Genomic DNA, 23,514 nt, shown 5'->3' with positions numbered 1-23,514 from the left:
GAAGTCCATTGACCTGTGAACATGGCTCTACTCATTGGCTCATTAACTATGATTGCACTGACGTTATGCCTTGACGCAAGCACTGCTTCTGAGTGATGGTGATGTCGTGCTCCCTGTCCTTGTGGCTGATATCTCCACTGCTGCTTCTACTTCTACAACCTCACCTTGCTGGCTTCCTTCTCTCCTCTGAACACCACCTGCACCACTAATCAATTCCTACTTTTTGCCACCCTTCAAGCTGTGACTCCTGTAACAGAGTGAGATGCCTTCACCATATTGCCCAACCTCTGCACTGAATGACTTGCCCTAAACAAGGATTCCAAGTTCCACCTGATCTTACTTTCTAAGATCAGGAGCTCTCCTGCCTTTCCTTGACCTCCCTACTGTGATGCATATTACACTGGACCTGGGATAATGCTTGAGTGTTGATAGATTGTCCTCAATATAACTTCATACAGAACCCAGGAAATTATTGTACAGATAATCCATGGTAATGGATACACCTGACTTATGGACATCCTGTACATGCAAACGAACAAACATTCAGGAGACGGGCTGGCTGCACGCAGATGGATTTTCTGAGGCTGCACACAAGCATCTTTTGCAGAGTGGGAACAATATCCTTCTCTTCTCCCACTCACGCTCCTGAGCCTTAACAATCACGGGCTTGGTGAAGCCAGGCAGAGATGCGCTCGCTGAGAAGACTCACTCTCTCGCTTACTCCCAGGGTCAATGCGACCAGCTGGAGCCCACTCTTCCTGCTTGCCCTCCCTTCGCCCTCCCTTCGCCCTCCCTTCGCCCTCCCTTCGCGGCTCCCTATCATCCTTCTCCCCCTCACTTTGTTCATTTCCAACTTGTGAGCAGTTTTTGTTTACAAACAGTTCTCCCACTCAGAACCCTGTCATACTCCAAATACGTACAGGTATGTAGGTTAATTGGCTGGGTAAATGTAAAAATTGTCCCTAGTGTGTGTAGGATAGTGTTAATGTACGGGGATCGCTGGGCGGCACGGACTTGGAGGGCCGAAAAGGCCTGTTTCCGGCTGTATATATATGACATGATATGATATGATAAGTTCATAAATCATAGGAGCAGAAGTAGACCATTCAGGCCCATCGACTCTACTCCGTCTTTCCATCGTAGCTGATCTATATTTCCCCCCCAACCCCATTCTCCTGCCTTCTCCCCATAACCCTCGACACCCTTACCAATCAAGGATATGTCAATCTCCGTCTTAAAAATACCCAATGACTTGGCCTTGGCGGCACGGTGGCGCAGCGGTAGAGTTGCTGCCTTACAGCGAATGCAGCACCGGAGACTCGGGTTCGATCCTGACTACGGGCGCCATCTGTACGGAGTTTGTACGTTCTCCCCGTGACCTGCGTGGGTTTTCTCCGAGATCTTCGGTTTCCTCCCACACTCCAAAGACGTACAGGTATGTAGGTTAATTGACTGGGTAAATGTAAAAATTGTCCCTAGTGTGCGTAGGATAGTGTTAATGTGCGGGGATCGCTGGGCGGCGCGGACTCGATGGGCCGAAGGGCCTGTTTCCGCGCTGTATGTTTAAATCTAAAAAAATCTAAACCACTCTCTGACTGAAGAAAGAGTGTGAGGGCTGCAATGAAATAGACTGGGGATCGTGAATACAACTTCTAAAAGATACCTGGACATATATATGGATAGGAATACTTTTGAGGGCTATGGCCAAATGCAGAAAAATGGAACTAGCCCAACATGCCAATTTAGTCGGCATGGATAAGGTGGGGTGAAGTACCTGTGTCTATGTGGTATGGCTCCATGACTCTATGACTCCCTTAGCTTAGAAGAGGTTCGCTCTTTTCATCCTCTGAAGGGTCACTATGTCGCATTTAGTTTCGGGGACCAGGGTGAGAGTTGTGTCTACATTCCTCTGCTCTGGTGAATCTGATTTCTTCGCAGGCTGCAAGTGATGAGCTCAGGTGCTAACTGCAAAGCTTGGTTTTGTTCTTTCTGCTGAGGAAGCCTTCGTGGAACACATTGATCGGTCTGTGCACCAGAAACATGTAGCCCCAGGGGCTTTGCATATGAAGCTTTTGGTTGCTCATGTTTTAATTTCCAAGACCATTAGCCTCAAGCTGAAGTTTCTTGTGCTCATATCAGTCATTTCCCCAGCTTCTGACCTCAGCACAATAGTTTATTCCTTTCAACAACAGACTGAGTGAGGGAAAACAACTAGGCTAAAACATTGCAGGTGTTACTAAAGTAAAGGTGAGTCTTTCACCATAAGATCGATTATACAGCTGTAATATACATTAGTTTGTTCAATCATCCATTATGAAATGTTCATGACAATTGAGAATTCACGATTAGTATTATCATGTTAACAGACAGAAAGTATGAGTGTCAGGATGAATTGAAATTAATGACAAGAAAGGTTTATAATAGACAATAGGTTTGTACTGTTGACCTCTCAAGAAAGGTTTGTTCTACCCTCTTAATTGTTAGGGAAGTAAGTTAGTAACTTTGCTTTACAAAGCCTCAGTAGAAATGCTCCTCTTCCATTTGCCTAGAGCAAGTTACCTTCCACTTGCAGACACAAGAGACTGCAGATGCGGGAATCTTGAGCAAAAAAACCCCAAAGTGCTCGAGGAACTCAATGGATCACTGCAGAGGGAAATGGACTGACGATATTTTGGGTTGGGACCCGAAATGTCAATTTCCCTCAGGAGGTGGGGCGCAACCCATTGAGATCCTCAGGCATTTTGTTTATTAACTTCAACAAGGCTGCCTGTGAGTCAGATCCTGCAATAGTGAAAACTGCATGGATTCCAAGAAATTCAAAATGGATTCAGAATGCATAGATGAAGTGGTTTAGGCTGCACGTTACAAAGGGCAGGGTTTTGATCGCAAGGTGCCTTAAGGTCTTTGAACAAGAAACTTCCATTTTTTTTGTTGCAGTTATTCTTGTTTTATGTAGAAGACAGGTTCAGAGTGTTTTTGCTTTATTTTTCATAATGTTCATGATATATCCACAGAAGTGGATGCTCTCACAGTGTTTAAGAAACATTTAGACAGGTACATGGATAGGACAGGTTTCGAGAGATATGGGCCAAACGTAGGCAGGTGGGACTAATGGCCGGTGTGGGCAAGTTGGTTTGAAGGGTCTGTTTCCACGGTGTAAGAACCTATGACTCTAGGTGATACCGCAGGATGCAAACAATATTTCTTTTCTCACGCAGTAAGGGAGTTCAATTGAATAGCGAAATCAGAGATAGACACAAAATGCTGGAGTAACTGAAGACCCTTCTTCATGTCATAGAAACATAGAAACATAGAAAATAGGTGCAGGAGTAGCCATTCGGCCCTTCGAGCCTGCACTGCCATTCAATATGATCATGGCTGATCATCCAACTCAGTATCCCGTACCTGCCTTCTCTCCATACCCCCTGATCCCTTTAGCCACAAGGGCCACATCTAACTCCCTCTTAAATATAGCCAATGAACTGACCTCAACTACCTTCTGGGGCAGAGAATTCCACAGATTCACCACTCTATGTGAAAATAAACGTTCTCATCTCGGTCCTAAAAGACTTCCCCCTTATCCTTAAACTGTGACCCCTTGTTTTGGAGCCAAAACGTCACCCATACTTTCTCTCCAGAGGTGCTGCCTGTCCCGTTGAGTTACTCCAGTATTTTGTGTCTATCTTCAGGTTGAACCAGCATCTGCCGTTCCTTCCTGCACATAGCAAAAACAGAAATGGGTTTTTTTTTCTCCATGGCTCTGTTTTTGTATCATTTTGTTTGTTTTTTGACACTAATTGTATGTGATGAATGATCTTAATTTTCTTGAGTTGCCCCTGATTCTGAGACAGCGGTAATTGAAGTGTAATTTGTACAAATTGCACATATCTTAAATGGAATCAGGAAACAGATTAGCATCATCTGAAATGAAAACATATATTACTATGAAAGCAGCTGGGAGTAGTAAGTGAAATAAAAAGGGTCTTTAGATTTAGAGATACAGCGCAGAAACAGGCCCTTCGGCCCACCGGGTCCGCGCCACCCAGCGATGCCCGCACACTAACACTATCCTACACCCACTAGGGACAATTTTTACATTTGCCCAGCCAATTAACCTACATACCTGTACGTCTTTGGAGTGTGGGAGGAAACCGAAGATCTCGGAGAAATCCCACGCAGGTCACGGGGAGAACGTACAAACTCCGTACAGACGGCGCCCGTAGTCTCCGGCGCTGCATTCGCTGTAAGGCAGCAACTCTACCGCTGCGCCACCGCGCCGTATTTTTGTGTTTTGTGTAGTAGATTGAGTAAGTGATGACAGCAGGTTCTCTCGCAACATTTAAGAAACATTTGGACAGGTACAAGGATAGGACGGGTTTCGAGGGAGATGGGCCAAATGCAGGCAGGTGCAACTAGTCTAGATGGGACATGTTGGTCGGTGTGTACATGTTGGACCGAAGGGCCTGTTTCCATGCTGTATGACTCGTTGACTTCAATACTGTCCTAGTTTCTCCAATCTGTTCATATTACCTCAGCTCCAGGAATCAATGTGTGATGGATGTAAGATTCTATGTTCTCTGTGACTCTCTGTAACATTCCCCTCTCTAAACAGAACAGTCAAAGCCATACCATCATCTCTCGCATATGGATGGATGCTGACAGACACATTGTTGATCCTGATCTGATAAGGGGACTAGAGGTAAAAGAGCAATTAGGAGGCAGTGATCACAACATGATAAGTTTTACTCTGCAAATGGAAAGGCAGAAGGGAAAATCGGAAGTGTCGGTATTACAGTATAGCAAAGGGGATTACAGAGGCATGAGGCAGGAGCTGGCCAAAATTGACTGGAAGTAGGCCCTAGCAGGGAAGACGGTAGAACAGCAATGGCAGGTATTCCTGGGAATAATGCAGAGGTTGCAGGATCAATTTATCCCAAAAAGATGGAAAGACTCTAAGGGGAGTAAGAGACACCTGTGGCTGGCGAGGGAAGTCAAGGACAGCATAAAAATTAAGGAGAGGAAGTATAACATAGCAAAGAAGAGTGGGAAGACAGAGGATTGGGACTCTTTTAAAGAGCAACAAAAGTTAACTAAAAAGGCAATACGGGGAGAAAAGATGAGGTACGAGGGTAAACTAGCCAATAATATAAAGGAGGATAGCAAAAGTTTTTTTAGGTATGTGAAGAGGGAAAAAATAGTCAAGGCAAATGTGGGTCCCTTGAAGACAGAAGCAGGGGAATTTATTATGGGGAACAAAGAAATGGCAGACGAGTTAAACCGTTACTTTGGATCTGTGTTTACTGAGGAGGATACACACAATCTCCCAAATGTTCTAGGGGCCGGAGAACCTAGGGTGATGGAGGAACTGAAGGAAATCCACATTAGGCAGGAAATGGTTTTGGGTAGACTGATGGGACTGAAGGCTGATAAATCCCCAGGGCCTGATGGTCTGCATCCCAGGGTACTTAAGGAGGTGGCTCTAGAAATAGTGGAAGCATTGGAGATCATTTTTCAATGTTCTATAGATTCAGGATCAGTTCCTGTGGATTGGAGGATAGCAAATGTTATCCCACTTTTTAAGAAAGGAGGGAGAGAGAAAACGGGTAATTATAGACCAGTTAGTCTGACATCAGTGGTGGGGAAGATGCTGGAGTCAATTATAAAAGACGAAATTGCTGAGCATTTGGATAGCAGTAACAGGATCATTCCGAGTCAGCATGGATTTACGAAGGGGAAATCATGCTTGACAAATCTACTGGAACTTTTTGAGGATGTAACTAGGAAAATTGACAGGGGAGAGTCAGTGGATGTGGTGTACCTCGACTTTCAGAAAGCCTTCGACAAGGTCCCACGTAGGAGATTAGTGGGCAAAATTAGAGCACATGGTATTGGGGGTAGGGTACTGACATGGATAGAAAATTGGTTGACAGACAGAAAGCAAAGAGTGGGGATAAATGGGTCCCTTTCAGAATGGCAGGCAGTGACCAGTGGGGTACCGCAAGGTTCGGTGCTGGGACTCCAGCTATTTACGATATACATTAATGACTTAGATGAAGGGATTAAAAGTACCATTAGCAAATTTGCAGATGATACTAAGCTGGGGGGTAGTGTGAATTGTGAGGAAGATGCAATAAGGCTGCAGGGTGACTTGGACAGGTTGTGTGAGTGGGCGGATACATGGCAGATGCAGTTTAATGTAGATAAGTGTGAGGTTATTTACTTTGGAAGTAAGAATAGAAAGGCAGATTATTATCTGAATGGTGTCAAGTTAGGAGGAGGGGATGTTCAACGAGATCTGGGTGTCCTAGTGTATCAGTCACTGAAAGGAAGCATGCAGGTACAGCAGGCAGTGAAGAAAGCCAATGGAATGTTGGCCTTCATAACAAGAGGAGTTGAGTATAGGAGCAAAGAGGTCCTTCTACAGTTGTACCGGGCCCTGGTGAGACCGCACCTGTGTGCAGTTTTGGTCTCCAAATTTGAGGAAGGATATTCTTGCTATTGAGGGCGTGCAGCGTAGGTTCACTAGGTTAATTCCCGGAATGGCGGGACTGTCGTATGTTGAAAGGCTGGAGCAATTAGGCTTGTATACACTGGAATTTAGAAGGATGAGGGGGGATCTTATTGAAACATATAAGATAATTAGGGGATTGGACACATTAGAGGCAGGAAACATGTTCCCAATGTTGGGGGAGTCCAGAACAAGGGGCCACAGTTTAAGAATAAGGAGTAGCCATTTAGAACGAAGATGAGGAAGAACTTTTTCAGTCAGAGAGTGGTGAAGGTGTGGAATTCTCTGCCTCAGAAGGCAGTGGAGGCCAGTTCATTGGATGCTTTCAAGAGAGAGCTGGATAGAGCTCTTAAGGATAGCGGAGTGAGGGGGTATGGGGAGAAGGCAGGAACGGGGTACTGATTGAGAATGATCAGCCATGATCGCATTGAATGGCGGTGCTGGCTCGAAGGGCTGAATGGCCTACTCCTGCACCTATTGTCTATTGATAAGGTCATAAATATGTTGAATTTATATTGCATCCAAAGTATGAAAGATAAGATCAGTTATTATTTTTAAATTTGATTTTCTGTGGCCAATGGATTGAAAAGCCCACAATCCCTTACTGTAATTCAATAAGATGTTAAAAATTCACAGTCTCCCTTGTAACAACATTCGGACATCCAATGAACCAAATGGTCCCTCTTCAATGCCAGACGACTCAGGGTTAGATATTGTCTTTCTGATGATTGCAGAGTCACCTAAAAAACAGGAGTGGGAGTCTGTCTACTCCACCATTCCAGAAGATCACAGCTCATCTGACTATTGGCTTCATCTCTTTCCTGCCTGACCACCAACACACACAGCTCCAAATCAGACCTTGGATAGACATGTTTTGTTGTCCTCCACCTGATCCTCCATTTTCATTATCTCCATCAGTTGCCTAGTCATAGACACAGCTTCTGCTAACAAGTGTGTCTGGGTGCTGAAGTTTGTGCACAATTTAATTTATATTTCCATGAATAATGGGTGTTATACTGAAATTCATCACCTCAAGTAGGATATTAAATATTAATTGAAATGTTTGATTGATATTTCTGGTCCTGGATAGTGGCAGGCATCATTGGGGCTATTATTTTCTCGTCAGTGGCAGTTGTTTTGGAATATGATTGGCCAATATTGTTGGATACTGAGTGAACACAACACCATTATTTCCATGGCACCTTTAACTCAATCAAAGGCCCCGAGATGCTTAGCAGAAGTATACTCCAACAAAACGTTATGCAGAGCCGCAGAAGGTAATGATAGTCTATGAACAAAACTCCTGGTTACAGTCTGAAGAAGGGTCTCGACCCGAAACGTCACCCATTCCTTCTCTCCAGAGATGTTGCCTGTCCCGCTGCGTTACTCCAACATTTTGTGTCTACAAAGATGGGTTTCAAAGTGCATCTCGCAAGAGAAGAGGGTGTGGAATTTTGTGAGGGAGTTTCCAGAGCATAGGACCAAGGTTTTTGTTTTTTTTACTTTTTAGTTTTAGAGACACCACATAGAAACAGTCCCCACTGCCCACCGAGACCACACTAGTTCTATCCTACACAGTTGGGACAATTTTACAGAAGACAATTAACCTATAAACCTGCATGTCTTTGGAATGTGAGAGGAAACCAGAGCACCTTGAGAAAATCCATGTGGTCACAGGGAGAACGAGCAAACTCTGTATGAACAGCATCCGTAGTCACGATTGAACTGAGGTTTTCTTTTAATCTGGCGCTGGAGCCAAAGAAAATATGAACAATTCACAAAACCAAATTTGTGCAGTGGCACGATTATCACTGATTATCTTGCTGTCTGCCTTATGAAGTTCATTCATGCAAATAAACATTTAATGTGAAGTACATTATGTATTCATATCTGTGACATTGCAAATTCATGTAGACTGCAAAATGTCATAATTGTTTGAGGAGTTATTAGGCTCTAAATATTTGTTACAACAGCAAGTGACATGGTCTCAACTGTGTCCACTCCATCCAGGGCTTGTTCTGAAGGTCTTTGGTTGTGGTTGATGCACTCTATTAATGAAGACTGTGCAGAATCTTGGCTGTTGTGTCCGTGATCTAAAATTAATTTCAAAATTCTGAAATCGACAATAGACAATAGGTGCAGGAGGAGGCGATTCGGCCCATCGAACCAGTACCATCATTAACCGTGATCATGGCTAATCATGCACAATCAGTACCCCGTTCCTGCCTTCTCCCCATATCCCTTGACTCCCTTGATCATGGGATCTATTTTGGGTAAGAAGGAACTGCAGATGCAGGTTTACACTGAAGATAGACACAAAATGCTGGAGTAACTCAACGGGTCAGGCAGCATCTTTGGAGCAAAGGAATAGATGGCGTTTCTTCAGACTGAGACCTTTCTTCAGACTGAGAGTCAGGGGGCTCTGACCTCTTGTGTCTGATAAGGGTTTCGACCCGAATTGTCACCCCTTCCTTCTCTCCAGAGATGCTGCTGCCTGACCTGCTGAGTTACTCCAGCTTTTTGTGTCTATCTTCAATCTATTTTGGGGATTTCCTTCCATTGTTACTTTCCGATATATTTTCTAGGGTTTCTATGTTTACGAGAAACTGAGCCAGAAAATGCTGAGCGGGTTGGGCAGTCTCTGAATGGAAAGAAATGGAGCTCACATTTAGGATCAGTTTGTCCTAATGAATAAACAAAGTGAACTGAAGAAAGATAATCGACCGAGATCTTTAACTCAGTTTCACACTCCATGCAGGGAAGTACCCATTTTTGTTGTTTCAGCTGTGGCTTTGCATCACATTTTTAATTTATTTTAGTTTGGTTTTTACATAACATTTTCTGCAGAACAAGAGTATTGGTGTACACCTGGTAACAATTGGTAGATTGTTTTCAATGGCAGAGTCAATGTAATTCTTAAATTATTTTAATCTGTGGTCTAAGCCACCAAAATTATTGCATTGTTATTGTGGGGAGAAAGAATGAGCTGAAATCATTTTGAACGTATTTAATGTGACTTCTCATTGGATTAATATTGTTTCACGAAACTGATTCACTATTTTTCCAATTTTCTAAAAGCAAATGATTTTGTGCCGTTACGGTCAATGCAAATCAATTCTTAGGTTCTTGAGCCTCGTGTAAAGGTCAGTGTGGGACAGAACTAAACATTGCCACTCCAGAATGATGCTGCCTGAAAGTGTTTTAACTTCTGAATGCGCTGAGCAACATAAGAAGTACTGTTACGTTACAGTTCAAGCTGAGGAATCTATCACACAAAGTTTGAACCTCAAAATACTGCAGATGCTAAAAATCTGAAATAAAAATGGGAACGTGGGAATGACCTGCAGGTCAGGCGGAATCAGTGGAAGAAGAAGCGGAGTTAACTTTTCGGGTCGAACTGAAAAGTTAGCTCAATTTCAGGGTCCACACATGGCTTCAGATCTGCTGAATACTTCTATCATTTTCTGTTTCATATTTTGTATCAAGCTCTTCCATTCATTTCCGATGTGCAGTATCAGCATGCAATGGCTCAAGAAAATGGAAATTAATTTCACTTGCCCATATGAAATACCATTGTGCTGAGTAATTCATGGAGACTCACTGTGATGGATGTTTTCTTGATGGATGTTTCTTTTGTGTGTTTTGGGGGTTGTGTAATTTTAATGCCTATTTTGATGCTTTTGTTGTTGGACTGTGGGTGACTGAATTTCGTCCAATTTGGATGACAATAAAGCTATCTTGAATCTTGAAACGGGCATTAGATTTTGACTCACCAGAATGAAGAATCTCGTTGGATAGAAATTAACTTAAATTTATATGTTTTAAAATTCATGTCCGCTGTGCAATGAACAAATAAAACCTGAACACTTGAAAAGGTGTCACCATAAATTTAATGTCAATAATGATCTTAAAGTGGGTTTTGTTTAATTGTGAGATTGATGCAGAGTTGGTGCCTGGACATGACGTCATCTAATGCCAAAGCTGACGAATCTCAGCACCTGTTCTGGTCACCAGTTTCCATTATCTGCCTTCTGTTGTTACAATGCACAAAGTTCTGTTATGTACTGATGGGTTGATATTGTCAATTTTAGTTGCTGTTAGAAATAGACTTTTGTGGACAACAAAATGTTTCTGCTCTATCTAACACATCCCGTCACTCAGGTGCTAATGGCAATTGATTGCTTCTGCATGGAAGAGAAAAGTGAAAAATAATAACACTTGGTGAAAGGGGCTTTAAAAATAATTAAGCATGCGGGGAAACCACCAAACAATTGGCTATTTTACAACCAGCTCAGTAAGGTCTGTTTGGGCACATTTGAGAACAAAGGTGTATATGGTGAGTATTTATTGGAATAAATAGGCTCGCTGGATAAAACCACATGGTTGTAAAAGGGACAAACAACTTGCTAGCTTATGAAAAGAGTTTTAAACTGTAAATGCCCTTTTACAATAATGTTGGTACAGGTTCACTGTTGTAAATGGCAAGAATAACAAAATATTTATCGTACGTCTGCTGTGGAAGAAATGCTAGTATTAATATAATGCTGCTAAATATTTTCTTTGATAACAACAGCATTTTTCCCTTGAACTATCACTGCTCTACTAACCAAGCCCTGTTTCACATCATGTCTTACCCAGGATACCATCTCCAGGCTCATTGATGTAGGTTAATGGCATGGCACTAAAGCCATGCACTAACTGCATGATGGTACTGACCATTGCTTCCCTGAACAACCATAGCTAAAGTCTATGCTGCCTGTGCATGCAACATATCCAGCCTGGTGACTTGTTAACTGAATGTACAGCATTTTTATAATTGTACACACAACGTGCCTTTTGGAATGTGTCAGCACATTATATTGACTGACGACCAGATAACTTTGAAACTGGTTGCTTTTCCTAGTCAAAGGTGTAGGACTCCAAGACAAGCAAATGGAATAATGAACAAAAAAGCTTTTGATGATGGCCCTTGTGCCAAGATACAGGAATCATTTAATTATGGTTCTCAAAGGCAAAATTCACAGTGCAAACAGGATTAAAAAATAAGAATTGCGGTGGTCTCCAACCATCTATAAACTAATGTTCTATCCTCTGAAGCAATGCTTATCACAAAGGCATTATGGGGCTGCATAATACATTTAACAATATTGCACAATATTTCCGATTTGGTGTTTCAAAAGCTATTATTTTGTTAGCTTCTCTTGGAATGTATATGCATGAATAAATTTAGTGATGCGGGAATGTTGATAGTAATATCATTATGAAGGTATTCAACCTCATACAACTTGTGTTTAATTCTGCTTCAATGCAATTTCATAATAACCTAATATTCATTCTTTAACTGCTGACTATCACACATTACTGATTTTTTTTCCATTGCTACAAGATATCTTAAAAAAATTGTCAATCTGTTGGCAAATGTTTTCATCTTGTGGGTATTACGAGACTCAAAACAGTTTATCACCTAGATGTAAAACTGGAAATAGTCAATATTTGTTGATTCTCGTTTCAACCATATCAAACCAAATAGTACTGTTAACAATGCTGAACAACCGTAAATCTTGCTTGTGTAGGAAAGAACTGCAGATGCTGGTTTAAACCGAAGATAGACACCAAAAGCTGGAGTAACCCTGCAGGTCAGGCAGCATCTCTGGAGAAAAATGAATAGATGACATTTCGAGTCTAAACCCTTCTTCAAATTGATAATCAGGGGAAAGGGAAACGAGAGATATAGAAGGTGATGTAGAGAGATATAGAACAAATGAATGAAAGATATACAAAAAATCGTGCTTTCGTTTGAGTATAGCAGCAGGGCATTGGTGAGACCACACCTGGAGTATTGCGTACAGTTTTGGTCTCCTAATCTGAGGAAAGACATTCTTGCCATAGAGGGAGTTCAGAGAAGGTTCACCAGATTGATTTCTGGGATGGCAGGACTTTCATATGAAGAAAGACTGGATAGACTCGGCTTGTACTCGCTGGAATTTAGAAGATTATGGGGGGATCTTATAGAAACTTACAAAATTCTTAAGGGGTTGGACAGGGTAGATGCAGGAAGATTGTTCCCGATGTTGGGGAAGTCCAGAACAAGGGGTCACAGTTTAAGGTTAAGGGGGAAGTCTTTTAGGACTGAGATGAGAAAGTTTTTTTTCACACAGAGAGTGGTGAATCTGTGGAATTCTCTGCCACAGAAGGTAGTTGAGGCCAGTTCATTGGATATATTTAAGAGGGAGTTAGATGTGGCCCTTGTGGCTAAAGGGATCAGGGGGTATGGAGAGAAGGCAGGTATGGGATACTGAGTTGGATGATCAGCCATGATCATATTGAATGGCGGTGCAGGCTCGAAGGGCCGAATGGCCTATTCCTGCACCTATTTTCTATGTTTCTATGTTTCTATGTGGCAAAAGACAAAAGGAAGATCTATATCAGTCATTAATTCTATTCATTTCAGAGATGGCGCGACAGTCAACGAGAAATTATCTGATAGTTTTGAACTATAAAATATTAAATAGTTTGTAGTCCCAGAAAATTTGGGCTTTCTGCTACAGACAATGAATTACTCTGCCGTGCTGGAAGTGGGGGCCCTACCTTTGCTCCCAGTCACGGCACGTAAACCACTAAAAAATCAAACAATGAATTGAAGAGGGAACATGAGAGAAAATGATAAAAATAAGGTGATACACATTCCCGAGACAGTGGAGAGAGAACTTTGCAGTACATTGGGCCACAAAGTGACCCATTCTCTCAAATTCCAGTGCCATATGACGATAGTTACCCAATTAAAAAGTACAATATTGAAATTTCTTTCAGGTTTCCTTTCCTTTCTCTTTCGCATTATCTCCCTTCTACTGTTCACACTTTTGCCGCGTGGGTTCACAGGAATAATTTCACTGCAAACCCAATCCTGTTCACAAGATTAGCTGCACTTTGATGCTTATTGCAAATATATGCATGGCCTGACCTCACGAGATTTTCTTTGCATGAATATAGACATTTCCAGAATACTGCAGACAGAATCAGCAGAGAAAGATATATTTAAATCACACAAAGATGACTTTCCAATGAAGAATTTTCTGTCAGAATCTCAATTCCCCCTCTTGTTCAATTAGTGTGGGACAACATGTTGAGAATATAAGGGAATATCAAGATAATTTAAAAAAAATGATTTTTAGGCTTGAGTGATGAATTTTAGAGACCTTTTCAAGTTTAACAATGCAGTTTCAGATTAACCTAATTTTGCAGTTTTAACCTATTTTTGACTTTAAACATTGCGTCAATGGCAAATCAATTCTTGCAAATTTTATTCCACCTTCCCATCATTTGAGAAGCGTACAAAAGCATTTCCGAAAAAATAGTCTAGAAAGGAACTGGGGTTGCAGGTTTACACTGAAGATAGACACAAAAAGCTGGAGTAACTCAGCGGGACAGGCAGCATCTCTGGAGAGAAGGAATGGTTGATGTTTTGGGTTTGAAGAAGGGTCGCAACCCAAAACGTCACCCATTCCTTACTTCCAGAGATGCTGCCTGTCCCGCTGAGTTACTCCATCTTCTTGTGTCTATTTTCAGGAAAAATAGTTCTGTCTTTATTTGGCTTATTCCTTTGTCACAGTCCATCCAAGTGCATCTCCTCCCGGTACTGCCAGAAAGGAAATTAGTTCAGAAATAGCAGCATTGCATGGGATGTATCCACCACTGTTCTCCTCTCCCAGACCATGAGTATAGGTGTCAAAATAGCACTGGGAACTTCTGCCTACTTTCTTCCCTGAGTGCAGTTTGAAGCAGCTGCCACATAATCTTGGCGAAGATCTTCCAGCCAGCCATCTGCCTGAGTAAAAGGACAACACAATCATTGGAATTAATGCACACCTCAGATGTTTTTGTCCTCTGACACACCTCACCTTTTAATACTCCTGATTGGACTGTGTTGAATCTGCGTTTGTTGTCTCAGAGGCTAAATCCTCACTGGACTGTTCTATACTTAGTGTTTAACTGGCTCTGCACATCATTTGCTGGAGAAGTTGCTGGGCAAATGTTTTTATCATGACTCTAAATTCTTCAGCACAGACACATGCCTTATAAAGCTCAGAAGGCTTTATAGAGATAGTGAAAATCCACCCTCCACTGCACGTGCTTACCCTGTAATCTCTGCCAAAAAACTGTGCTCGTTGAACCAGACTTCTAAGATTCATGTTCACTGATTTAATGCTGCTTAGTACATTTTGAACACCCTTGTGTGTTGACTTGCTAACATTGTCTTAGAATTAATAACATGAGCTTTTGTTGGCTTTAGATTTATTCATTCATGGGATGTAGGTGTCACTAGCAATGGTATCATTTATTGTGCCTGAACTGAGGAGACAAGGATTCCACCACATTAGTGGGTCTCAGCTCACAAACATAGTAGGGTCAGAAAGGACAGCAGATTTACTTCCCTCAAGGACATCAGTAAATCAGATGGATTTTAAGGACAATCTCGCTGTTCTGTGCCTACCATTACTGAGCCTTGCTTTTTTTTCTCCCAATTCCAATGATTTTAAATTACTTAAGCTCAGGTTCCTTGGATTCAAACAAGACTTGGACTATTTTCTCTGGAACACCAGAAGAGCTCTAGATAGAGCTCTTAAGGATAGCAGAGTCAGGGGGTATGGGGAGAAGGCAGGAACGGGGTACTGATTGAGAATGATCAGCCATGATCTCATTGAATGGCGGTGCTGGCTCGAAGGGCCGGATGGCCTCCTCCTACACCTATTGTTTATTGTCTATTGTGGGTATTGTCTGCAGTAATCTCATTCTGTGTTTATTTTATATTTGAATATACAGGCAATTATTTATAAAATTTAGAAACTTTTCAGTTGGTATAAGTGTAGATAAGGATCTGACTAAAGTATAAAATCTGGATCAAAGGCAGCCATTATTTTACTAGACAAATGGCGTTCCTTGTCTGAGCACTCTATGGGTGTTAAGTCCTCCCATGTTTTTCAAGGAACGTTGACAAGTTAGCTGTGGTTTCACTCTTTCTTCCGGAAGCATCAATGGTATAGTGCAGTCTTGCTGTCTTGGAGGGTTCTGATAATGTCGTTGTTCTCTCTGGGACATATGACAATGAAACTCTTGACTCTGAACTCTGGGCCAGTGCGTTCAGAGTGTCTCACCGCCCCCCTTGACCCAACAGGATCATGACCACGCTTCAGTTTAGTGTTTGACATGCTCCCTGCTGCTGTTTTACTCACGCCAGGCTTTTGTTCTACCTTGTTGGTTTACTGCTCAGCGCATGTAATTACATAGAGTCCAGATGGGTTTCTGAATGGTTCCGTGTGGAATCCAATATTTGAAGGATTGTATGAATACTATCAGGCATCTGTTCTGGATCGCATTCGCTGTTAGGGTCCTTAAATTCTTTAATAACTTTCCATTCCGTTTTGGCACTCATCTCAATAGCTTCCTTACAAAGCTTTTCCACTTAGATAATGCATTGAATAGCCCCATGGGATTACTGACCCAAGCCTCACTGATCGCAGCTTGCATTATCACATATAGTGGAAAGCTTTGGTCTGTGTTCTCACCTGTCTAGCTTGCTGGAAGATGCCACCAGCAATACCTGCCCTTTGGGAAGAGGACTTGAGTTTGACGCACATCAGCTACCCGCTTACGAGAATCATCTCGTTTTTATCTGCAATTGGAGCCATCTGGCAGATCTTCCATTTTCTCGTGGTAATTCTGTGCCTCTTTCAACAGACAAGGTTCTAAATAACTCCTTAGACATGTTTTCTCCTAGTGTGGCTCAAAGGAGTTGAATCATGTGCTGACCAGCCAGCTATCCAGCCAATCCCTGCAGACTATATTGGGCACAACATCATTGATCCACATCCTCTTTGTCTGCGTCAGTCATCGACTCTTTGAAGTGACTTTGCTACCATTGCCATCATCGCATCAGACAATGGAAACATGGTGTTGGACACTAGGAGCATGACAAGGACCACTGACAGCCCAGCAGTAAGGCATTATGAGTGCAGTGTGGGACACTGAATGGCACTAGGCACTGAGCGCAGAGGATTGGATATTCCAAGCATAGTATTAGAAACTGAGAGCATGGCAGGACGCACTGGGACCACAGTGGTAGACATTGATGGAAAGGTATTAGACACTGCATAGTGTTACATGCGGGACGCATGGTGTTAGGTGCTGGCAGTACATTGTTAGACATTGGCAACATGGTACTAGATATGGCTAGCTCAGTAGAGACATTGGGAGCTCAGTGTGGATGTTTGGGAGCACAGTCTAGATATTAGGAACTCATTGTAGACATGGGCAGCTCAGTGTAGATATGGGCAGCTTAGTGTAAACATGGGTAGTTCAGTGCAGACATGGGCAGCTCAGTGCAGACATTAGGAGCTGTTTGTAGACATTGATAGCACGGTGTGGACATTGGAAGCTCAGTGTGGATATTGGGAGATCAGTGTAGACATAAGGAACGAGGCAAAAGACGTTGGAAGCACAGTGGCAAACAACGAAAATGACTCACGACAGCAGCAGGAGACTCATTCCCCCTCATTCCCACTTCCTTAATTGAGGAGAAGGAATATCCTGCGTACTTTGACTTCCCTCTCACCAGCCTAAGCACGGCATGGCAGGGACCTTGGACCTGATCGTCTGAAGCATGGTTACGTACCACCTGGCATAAATAACCTCCCTGTTATGTTTAATAGCAGTGTTGCACGTGAGGGAAGGCCACTCGAAGTTGTCCTAAAGTTGATTTCTCTACAGATGTGTTAGCATAACTGGTAGCAGAAGTAAACAGTTTAACTTCCTTAGTGACGTCAATCTCCTAACGCTGATCTAAGCAGAGCGGGTCTTGGTACGGTCCTCCAGAGGTGGGGTGACCCCATTGTTTCATTCGCACCTCCCATCGGGGCAGTCTTTTCTGACCCCAGTACCTCAATGAGGAGGTGGAGAAAAAGAACCTAAAAGTTAATGGTAACTCATGCGAACACATTCTGAAGCAAAACCTGAAAGGACGAAGGATATTTTAGGAGAATTATTTCATTTGAGACTAGCAGATGGCTTTGTTTTTCTGCGTATGTAGTATTTCCTATCTCTGTGCCTTCCTGTTTTTTTTTGCATATCTGCTCAGAGCAATAGAAAGTCTTGTAGGAGTGAATGCAACAGAGGCACCAGGGGAGGGATGGATGCCAAAAGGGATAAATTATGGCACAAATTTATAGAATAAAGAAAATAGAACTGTAAAGGAACAGGCTCTTCGGCCCACAAAGTCGGTGCCAACCTTGATGCCAATTTAAACTAATCTCATTTAGTTTCAATTTCATGAATTTTGGCAGATTATGCACCATTCTCTGCCTCAGAAGGCAGTGGAGGCCAATTCTCTGAATGCATTCAAGAGAGAGCTAGATAGAGCTCTTAAGGATAGCGGAGTCAGGGGGTATGGGGAGAAGGCAGGAACGGGGTACTGATTGAGAATGATCAGCCATGATCACATTGATCTGGCTCTCCACAAAAGGACAGATCTCCACAGAAGGGCCGAATGGCCTCCTCCTGCACCTATTGTCTATTCCACTCAGCATATTTTACAAAATTTTTAAAATGCCAATAAAAGTGAACACTATTTCTTTTGATGTGGAAATGGGTTGCAATCTTAAATCGCCAGGAAATTTTGCAGTGCCTTTGAGAATTACTTTATGGGTCCAGGATTGTAGAAATCTGACACCCTGTTTTCCAAAAGGCTGTGGATGGTGGGAGTCAGTTTAAACTTTTGTGGGACTGAAATCAAGGACATTCTTGTGAGGATAAGGCATCAAAGGTTATCAAGCAAATGGAGCTCAGATACAATGTCATTTAATTGAATGCTTGGACAAGCCTTGAGGGCTGAATGGTCTTCTTAAGTGGGTCTTGATTCACAGCTGCAAGTAAACTGGCACACAGTAATTTTGGGATTGTATCATTTGTTGGTAAAACGAGAAAAAATATTGCAAAAAATATGTCTAGGTAGCCTGAAAGGGGGTGGGGGGGGGGGGGGGGGGGGTGGGGGTGGGAGGGGGATCTCACAGAAACATACCAGATAATGAAAGGCCTAGGCAGAGTGAATGTGGAAAGGGTATTTCCAGTAATGGGAGCAATTAGAACCAAAGGGCACAGCCTCAAAATAAAGGGACATACCTTTAGAATGAAGATGAGGTGGAATGTCTTTAGTCAGACAGTGGCGAATCAGGGAAATTAATTATCACAGACGACTGTGGAGGCCAAGACATTGGGTATTTTTAAACCAGAGATTGATAGGTTCTTGTAGGAAAGAAAACTGCAGATGCTGGTTTAAATCGAAGGTAGACACAAGATGCTGGAGGTACTCAGCGTGTCAGGCAGCATCTCTGGTGAGAAGGAATGGGTTAGGGTCAGTGACCCTTCGGGTCGGGTCGAGACCCTTCTTCAGAAATTACAGGTTCTTGATTAGGAAGGGCATCAAAGGTTACGGGGAGAAGGCCGGAGAATGGGGTTGAGAGGGAAAAATAGATCAGCCATGATTAAATGGCGGAGTAGACCTGATGGTTCTCTTGTTTATTTACATTGAAATACTTTTGATTGAAATGCAATGCAGTCAGTAACAACTACAGTTGCACCTGTCTGAGATGTGTTGCTTCAGTCATTTAGGTGGCTAGCTTACTTTTCACCACTCTACAGATCATTCACAAAGTGAATTGAATTTAAAATTATTTAGAATCCACAGAAACATTATCCATTTGGTTTTCTCAATCCTTTCACTGAAGTTATAAAAGCACGGTAAATATTTTTGAGATATTTGTCAAATGCTCTTTTAGCAAGAAATAGTAGTATAATAAAGTTGGTTTGGACAGCTTTCACATTCAAATCATACTGAAACATTCCTATTATTGTTATCGTTACGAGGCAGAATGATATTTTCTGATGAATTGTGATATCTGGCTACTTTACTTTACTAGTTTAGCTGTCTTCAGTGTAACACCAGGTGTTTGCACTCAACTGCAGTGTATGTAATCGCACAGAAATTGAGAGGTATTTTAAATGTGCTCTGCTCCATTTCCACCTCTATTCTGCAGCTCTTAACATACCTGCAACTATCTGAACAGACTGACTTCTTAAGATGAAAAATTCATCTGATTTAATCTATTTCCGATGCTGTTTAGTTCACGAAAGGAGTCTGTTCACTGTCAGTGGGAAGATTGATTATTGTGCCCATCTTTTGAAAAGCTTGTGGCACAGTGTTTAGGATTGAGTGCATGTTATTTACAGATTACAATCAGCAGCTTCTGAGTTTCTCGTTCCCAGCTGATTGTCATGTTTTTGCACCGATTTTCAGAATGCAATTTCAGACCGTGCATCAGAAATGCCAGTCATCTTTGGTGAATTTAAGTATTTCCCTCGAACACTTTCAAATTCACATAATCCAACTTTTAAGACATTGTAGCATTCTGTATTTGTATGCCAAAAATGTCTATTATCGTTAGTACGATGGCTCATTTTCCTGCTCACTGCAACCTTCTGTGCGTTATGAGATTACATTCCATATTGCACTTTGGCCTGTCATTGCAAGTGTTTTTATATGTTTGTTCAAGACTTGGCTACGTTGCATGTTAATAGAGTGCTGAACAGGTGAACTGGTGACATGGAACCAAATCCAAACCCACCTGCAAGAACTTTGCCCTATTGCTTTTTGTTCCTCTTTCCCACTCCCACATTTTAATCCCTGAACAGATGGATATTTATAAAATATCAAGAATACAATTTCAGGTGCAATTGAATAGGACAGGTGGTGGGTGAATGGAACACCCACACAAGCCAGAGGAGGTAGTTGAGGATGGGACTATCCCAGCGTTTAAGAAACAGTTAGACAGGTACATGGATAGGACAGGTTTGGAGGGATGAGGGCCAAACGCAGGCAGGTGGGACTAGTGTGGTTGGAGCATGTTGGCCGGTGTGGGCAAGTTGGGCCGAAGGGACAGTTTCCATACTGTACCACTCTATGTCTCAATATATTTCTTCCACAAAATTCTCTACAATTTTCTTTTCGACTATCACACTATCTCTTGATAAGGGCTTCCCCCTCATGCAACTACCTTGGGTCCGTGACATTCCCCTTCCCTCCTGCTTTCGGCTTTCTTTCCCTGGACTAGAGCAGCTTCTTAGCATGGACAATATTCAGCAGATTCACCATGGGCTGCTGCTTGTCTGCATATTCCGTGTCCGCTATATTTAGAAGCATACATTGGCTTTAGTCGGTGGAGGCAGTCACACTTGTTATTGGATTTTAAAAAGCTGCCTTCAAAAGCTATGTTTCTTTCACCTGGCATCTAACACTGAAGTCACACATCGAATTTTGCAGAGTTCAACCAAGCTGAGACTCTGGATATTGATTGTATTTCATCTTAGAGGGTGATTTCTCCATCTTGGGGAAGTACCAGAGACTCGACTGCAAAAATATACGTTAATATATTGTTTGAAATGGTAGATCCACTTGTAAAATATCCTCGAACAGCATCTGTACTTGGATGTGACATGTATCATATCATATCATATCATATCATATATATACAGTCGGAAACAGGCCTTTTCGGCCCTCCAAGTCCGTGCCGCCCAGTGATCCCCGTACATTAACACTATCCTACACCCACTAGGGACAATTTTTACATTTACCCAGCCAATTAACCTACATACCTGACTTAATGTAGCTGACTTAATGGGCTTGCTAAACGATCCTGAAGTGCTAGCAGCTACACAAAGTCTGGAACTCACTGGAGGATCCAAACCAAATGCCTGGATAGAGTGGATACGGAGATGATGTTTCCACTAGTAGGAGAATCGAGGACCAGAGGTTAAAGAAGGTATCTTTAGGAAGGAGATGAGGGGGAATTTCTTGCCAGAGGGTGGTGAAGCTGTGGAATTCTTTGCCACAGAAGACTGTGGAGGCCAAGTCTATGGATATTTTTAAGGCATAGTTAGATCGATTCTTGATTAGTACAGGTGTCAGGGATTATGGGGAGAAGACAGGAGAATGGGGTTAGGAGGGAGAGATAGATTAGCCATGATTGAGTGGCGTAGTAGACTTGATGGGCCAAATGGCCTAATTCTGCTCCTATCACACTGATGAATTTAGAAATGCTGAGCCTCTTTGAACATTAGACTTGGGGTCTCGAAACATGGGCCAAGCCAAGTTAAGCAGCTTTGCAGTAGGTTAAAGCTATTTTGTGTGTAATCTGTTTAATTCCCTTTGCACTATGGTGTTGAAACCTCCTAAATGTCCCATGTTGCTCCAGCACTGTGTGCATATCTGTCTCACACCAGTGAATGAATTGGGTCCAGGGAATAAATGTAGAAAAAAATACTAATTTTAAATCAAAAATTGATTTTTAAAATAAATTTAAAGCACCGGGGAAGGAAAAATGGCAACTATTATATTAGCTGGAGTCCTTCATCAGAGCTTTGCAAAGCTGGACTTTTCCAGCACCTTTATTTAAATGCTTCTAACCTTTGGTGTTCAATTTCATTATTTGCATTATATATCTACTTAAAACATGCACAATTTGTGTCTAATTCCAGAAGGCAAATAAAGCACTGAAAATGTATCACATATTTACCAGAAGTTCATAAGATAGTTTTATAATGGTGGAATTCTATGCAGTTAAAACATCATATCAACTTGGAAACGAGTACACATTTGCATGTAGGACTTCTGGTTGGATATCTTTAGAACTTGTCTTCGTTTGAAGAGCCCTCTTCCATAATTTACTCGGCTGCAACCCGTGGAGTGACAAGTAGATGTAAACGTTTCAGAGGATTAAAGTTAAACAGAGTTGCAATTCTAATTTTGTTTGTTTGAATTGCATGTGTTACAAATATACACATCAATAACTGATGCCTGATTCTGTTACTCAAGAAGAGATTTTCTATTTTAGCACTTGCTATGGTTGCTTCTCATATGGACAAAAGCGATGCTGCATGTATTTAGTAACCCTTAAAGCACTGCTAAAAGCTCCTTGCACTTCTACAAAGATTTAATACATATTTGTGTTTGAGGCATGCCACTTTAAGCATGTACTACAGTGAACTGATGTTTTTTCCATGCCTATATATCTCATTGTAAATCTTAAACTGACTTTGAAGTATTCAGTTCTTTAAGGGTTAATCGGGGACCAACAACGTACTGAATGATATCTGCTTTGTACTCTTTTGTTTTTGCATGTTCCTTTTTTACAGCAAATCCCATGTATTCCCGATGCATTGTCGGTATTCCATGATATCGGATGCTCTCTCCTCGTGTACGCCTAGTATGAAAACGAACAGTTTACATGGAAAATTGCAGGGATAATGACTCTTGCTATTGATATGTGTAATGAGGACTGAAAATGTTTCATGGTGGCTTATATTATTCTGTGCTTGGTGTTGTTCCGATTCAAACTAAATCTTCCTTTCCTGTGTTTCACTAGCCCAATAGAATCCTGCCAGAATTTCTACGATGATTTCACATTACAGATTGACATGGCATTCAACGTATTCTTCCTGCTATACTTTGGACTGCGGGTGAGAACAAAGTTAATGGACTTTAATTGTATTTACAATATGATCATATGCTTGGCTTTTTGATACTACGCAGCAAGCATTTTATTTCTAGTTTATTATCCATCTCGATCAAATCTTCTGACACGAAGATCTACACAGCTAGATTTTCATGGGTAAATATATTCAATGTACCAACGGAGACACAAAGAGCTGCAGGCAAAATGTGTAGGAAGGAATTGCAGATGCTGGTTTCATGGAAGATAGACACAAAATGCTGGAGTAACTCAGCAGGACAGGCAGCATAGTCCTGCTTGTCCTGTTGAGTTACTCCAGCATTTTGTGTCACCCATTCCTTCTGTCACCCATTGATGTCACCCATTCCTTCTCTCCAGAGATGCTTCCTGTCCTGTTGAGTTACTCCAGCATTTTGTGTCTATCTACACACAGCTGCAGATGCTGGTTAA

General features: G+C 42.0%; 1 protein-coding gene across 3 annotated transcripts in view; it reads left to right on the top strand.

Annotated features, from left to right (window-relative positions):
• The window catches only part of LOC144609998 (calcium-activated potassium channel subunit alpha-1), a 594,620-nt gene that overhangs the window by 294,082 nt on the left and 277,024 nt on the right, over positions 1-23,514 (top strand). For all 3 annotated transcript variants that reach the window (XM_078428430.1, XM_078428427.1, XM_078428428.1), the window contains exon 4: positions 22,978-23,071. In XM_078428430.1, coding sequence (XP_078284556.1) covers positions 22,978-23,071 — 94 coding nt within the window. The remainder of the gene's footprint in view (positions 1-22,977; positions 23,072-23,514) is intronic.

Source organism: Rhinoraja longicauda, chromosome 35 (assembly GCF_053455715.1).
Source record: "Rhinoraja longicauda isolate Sanriku21f chromosome 35, sRhiLon1.1, whole genome shotgun sequence".
Classification (NCBI taxonomy): Eukaryota; Metazoa; Chordata; class Chondrichthyes; order Rajiformes; family Arhynchobatidae; genus Rhinoraja; species Rhinoraja longicauda.
This window is presented reverse-complemented; position numbering and strand designations above follow the sequence as displayed.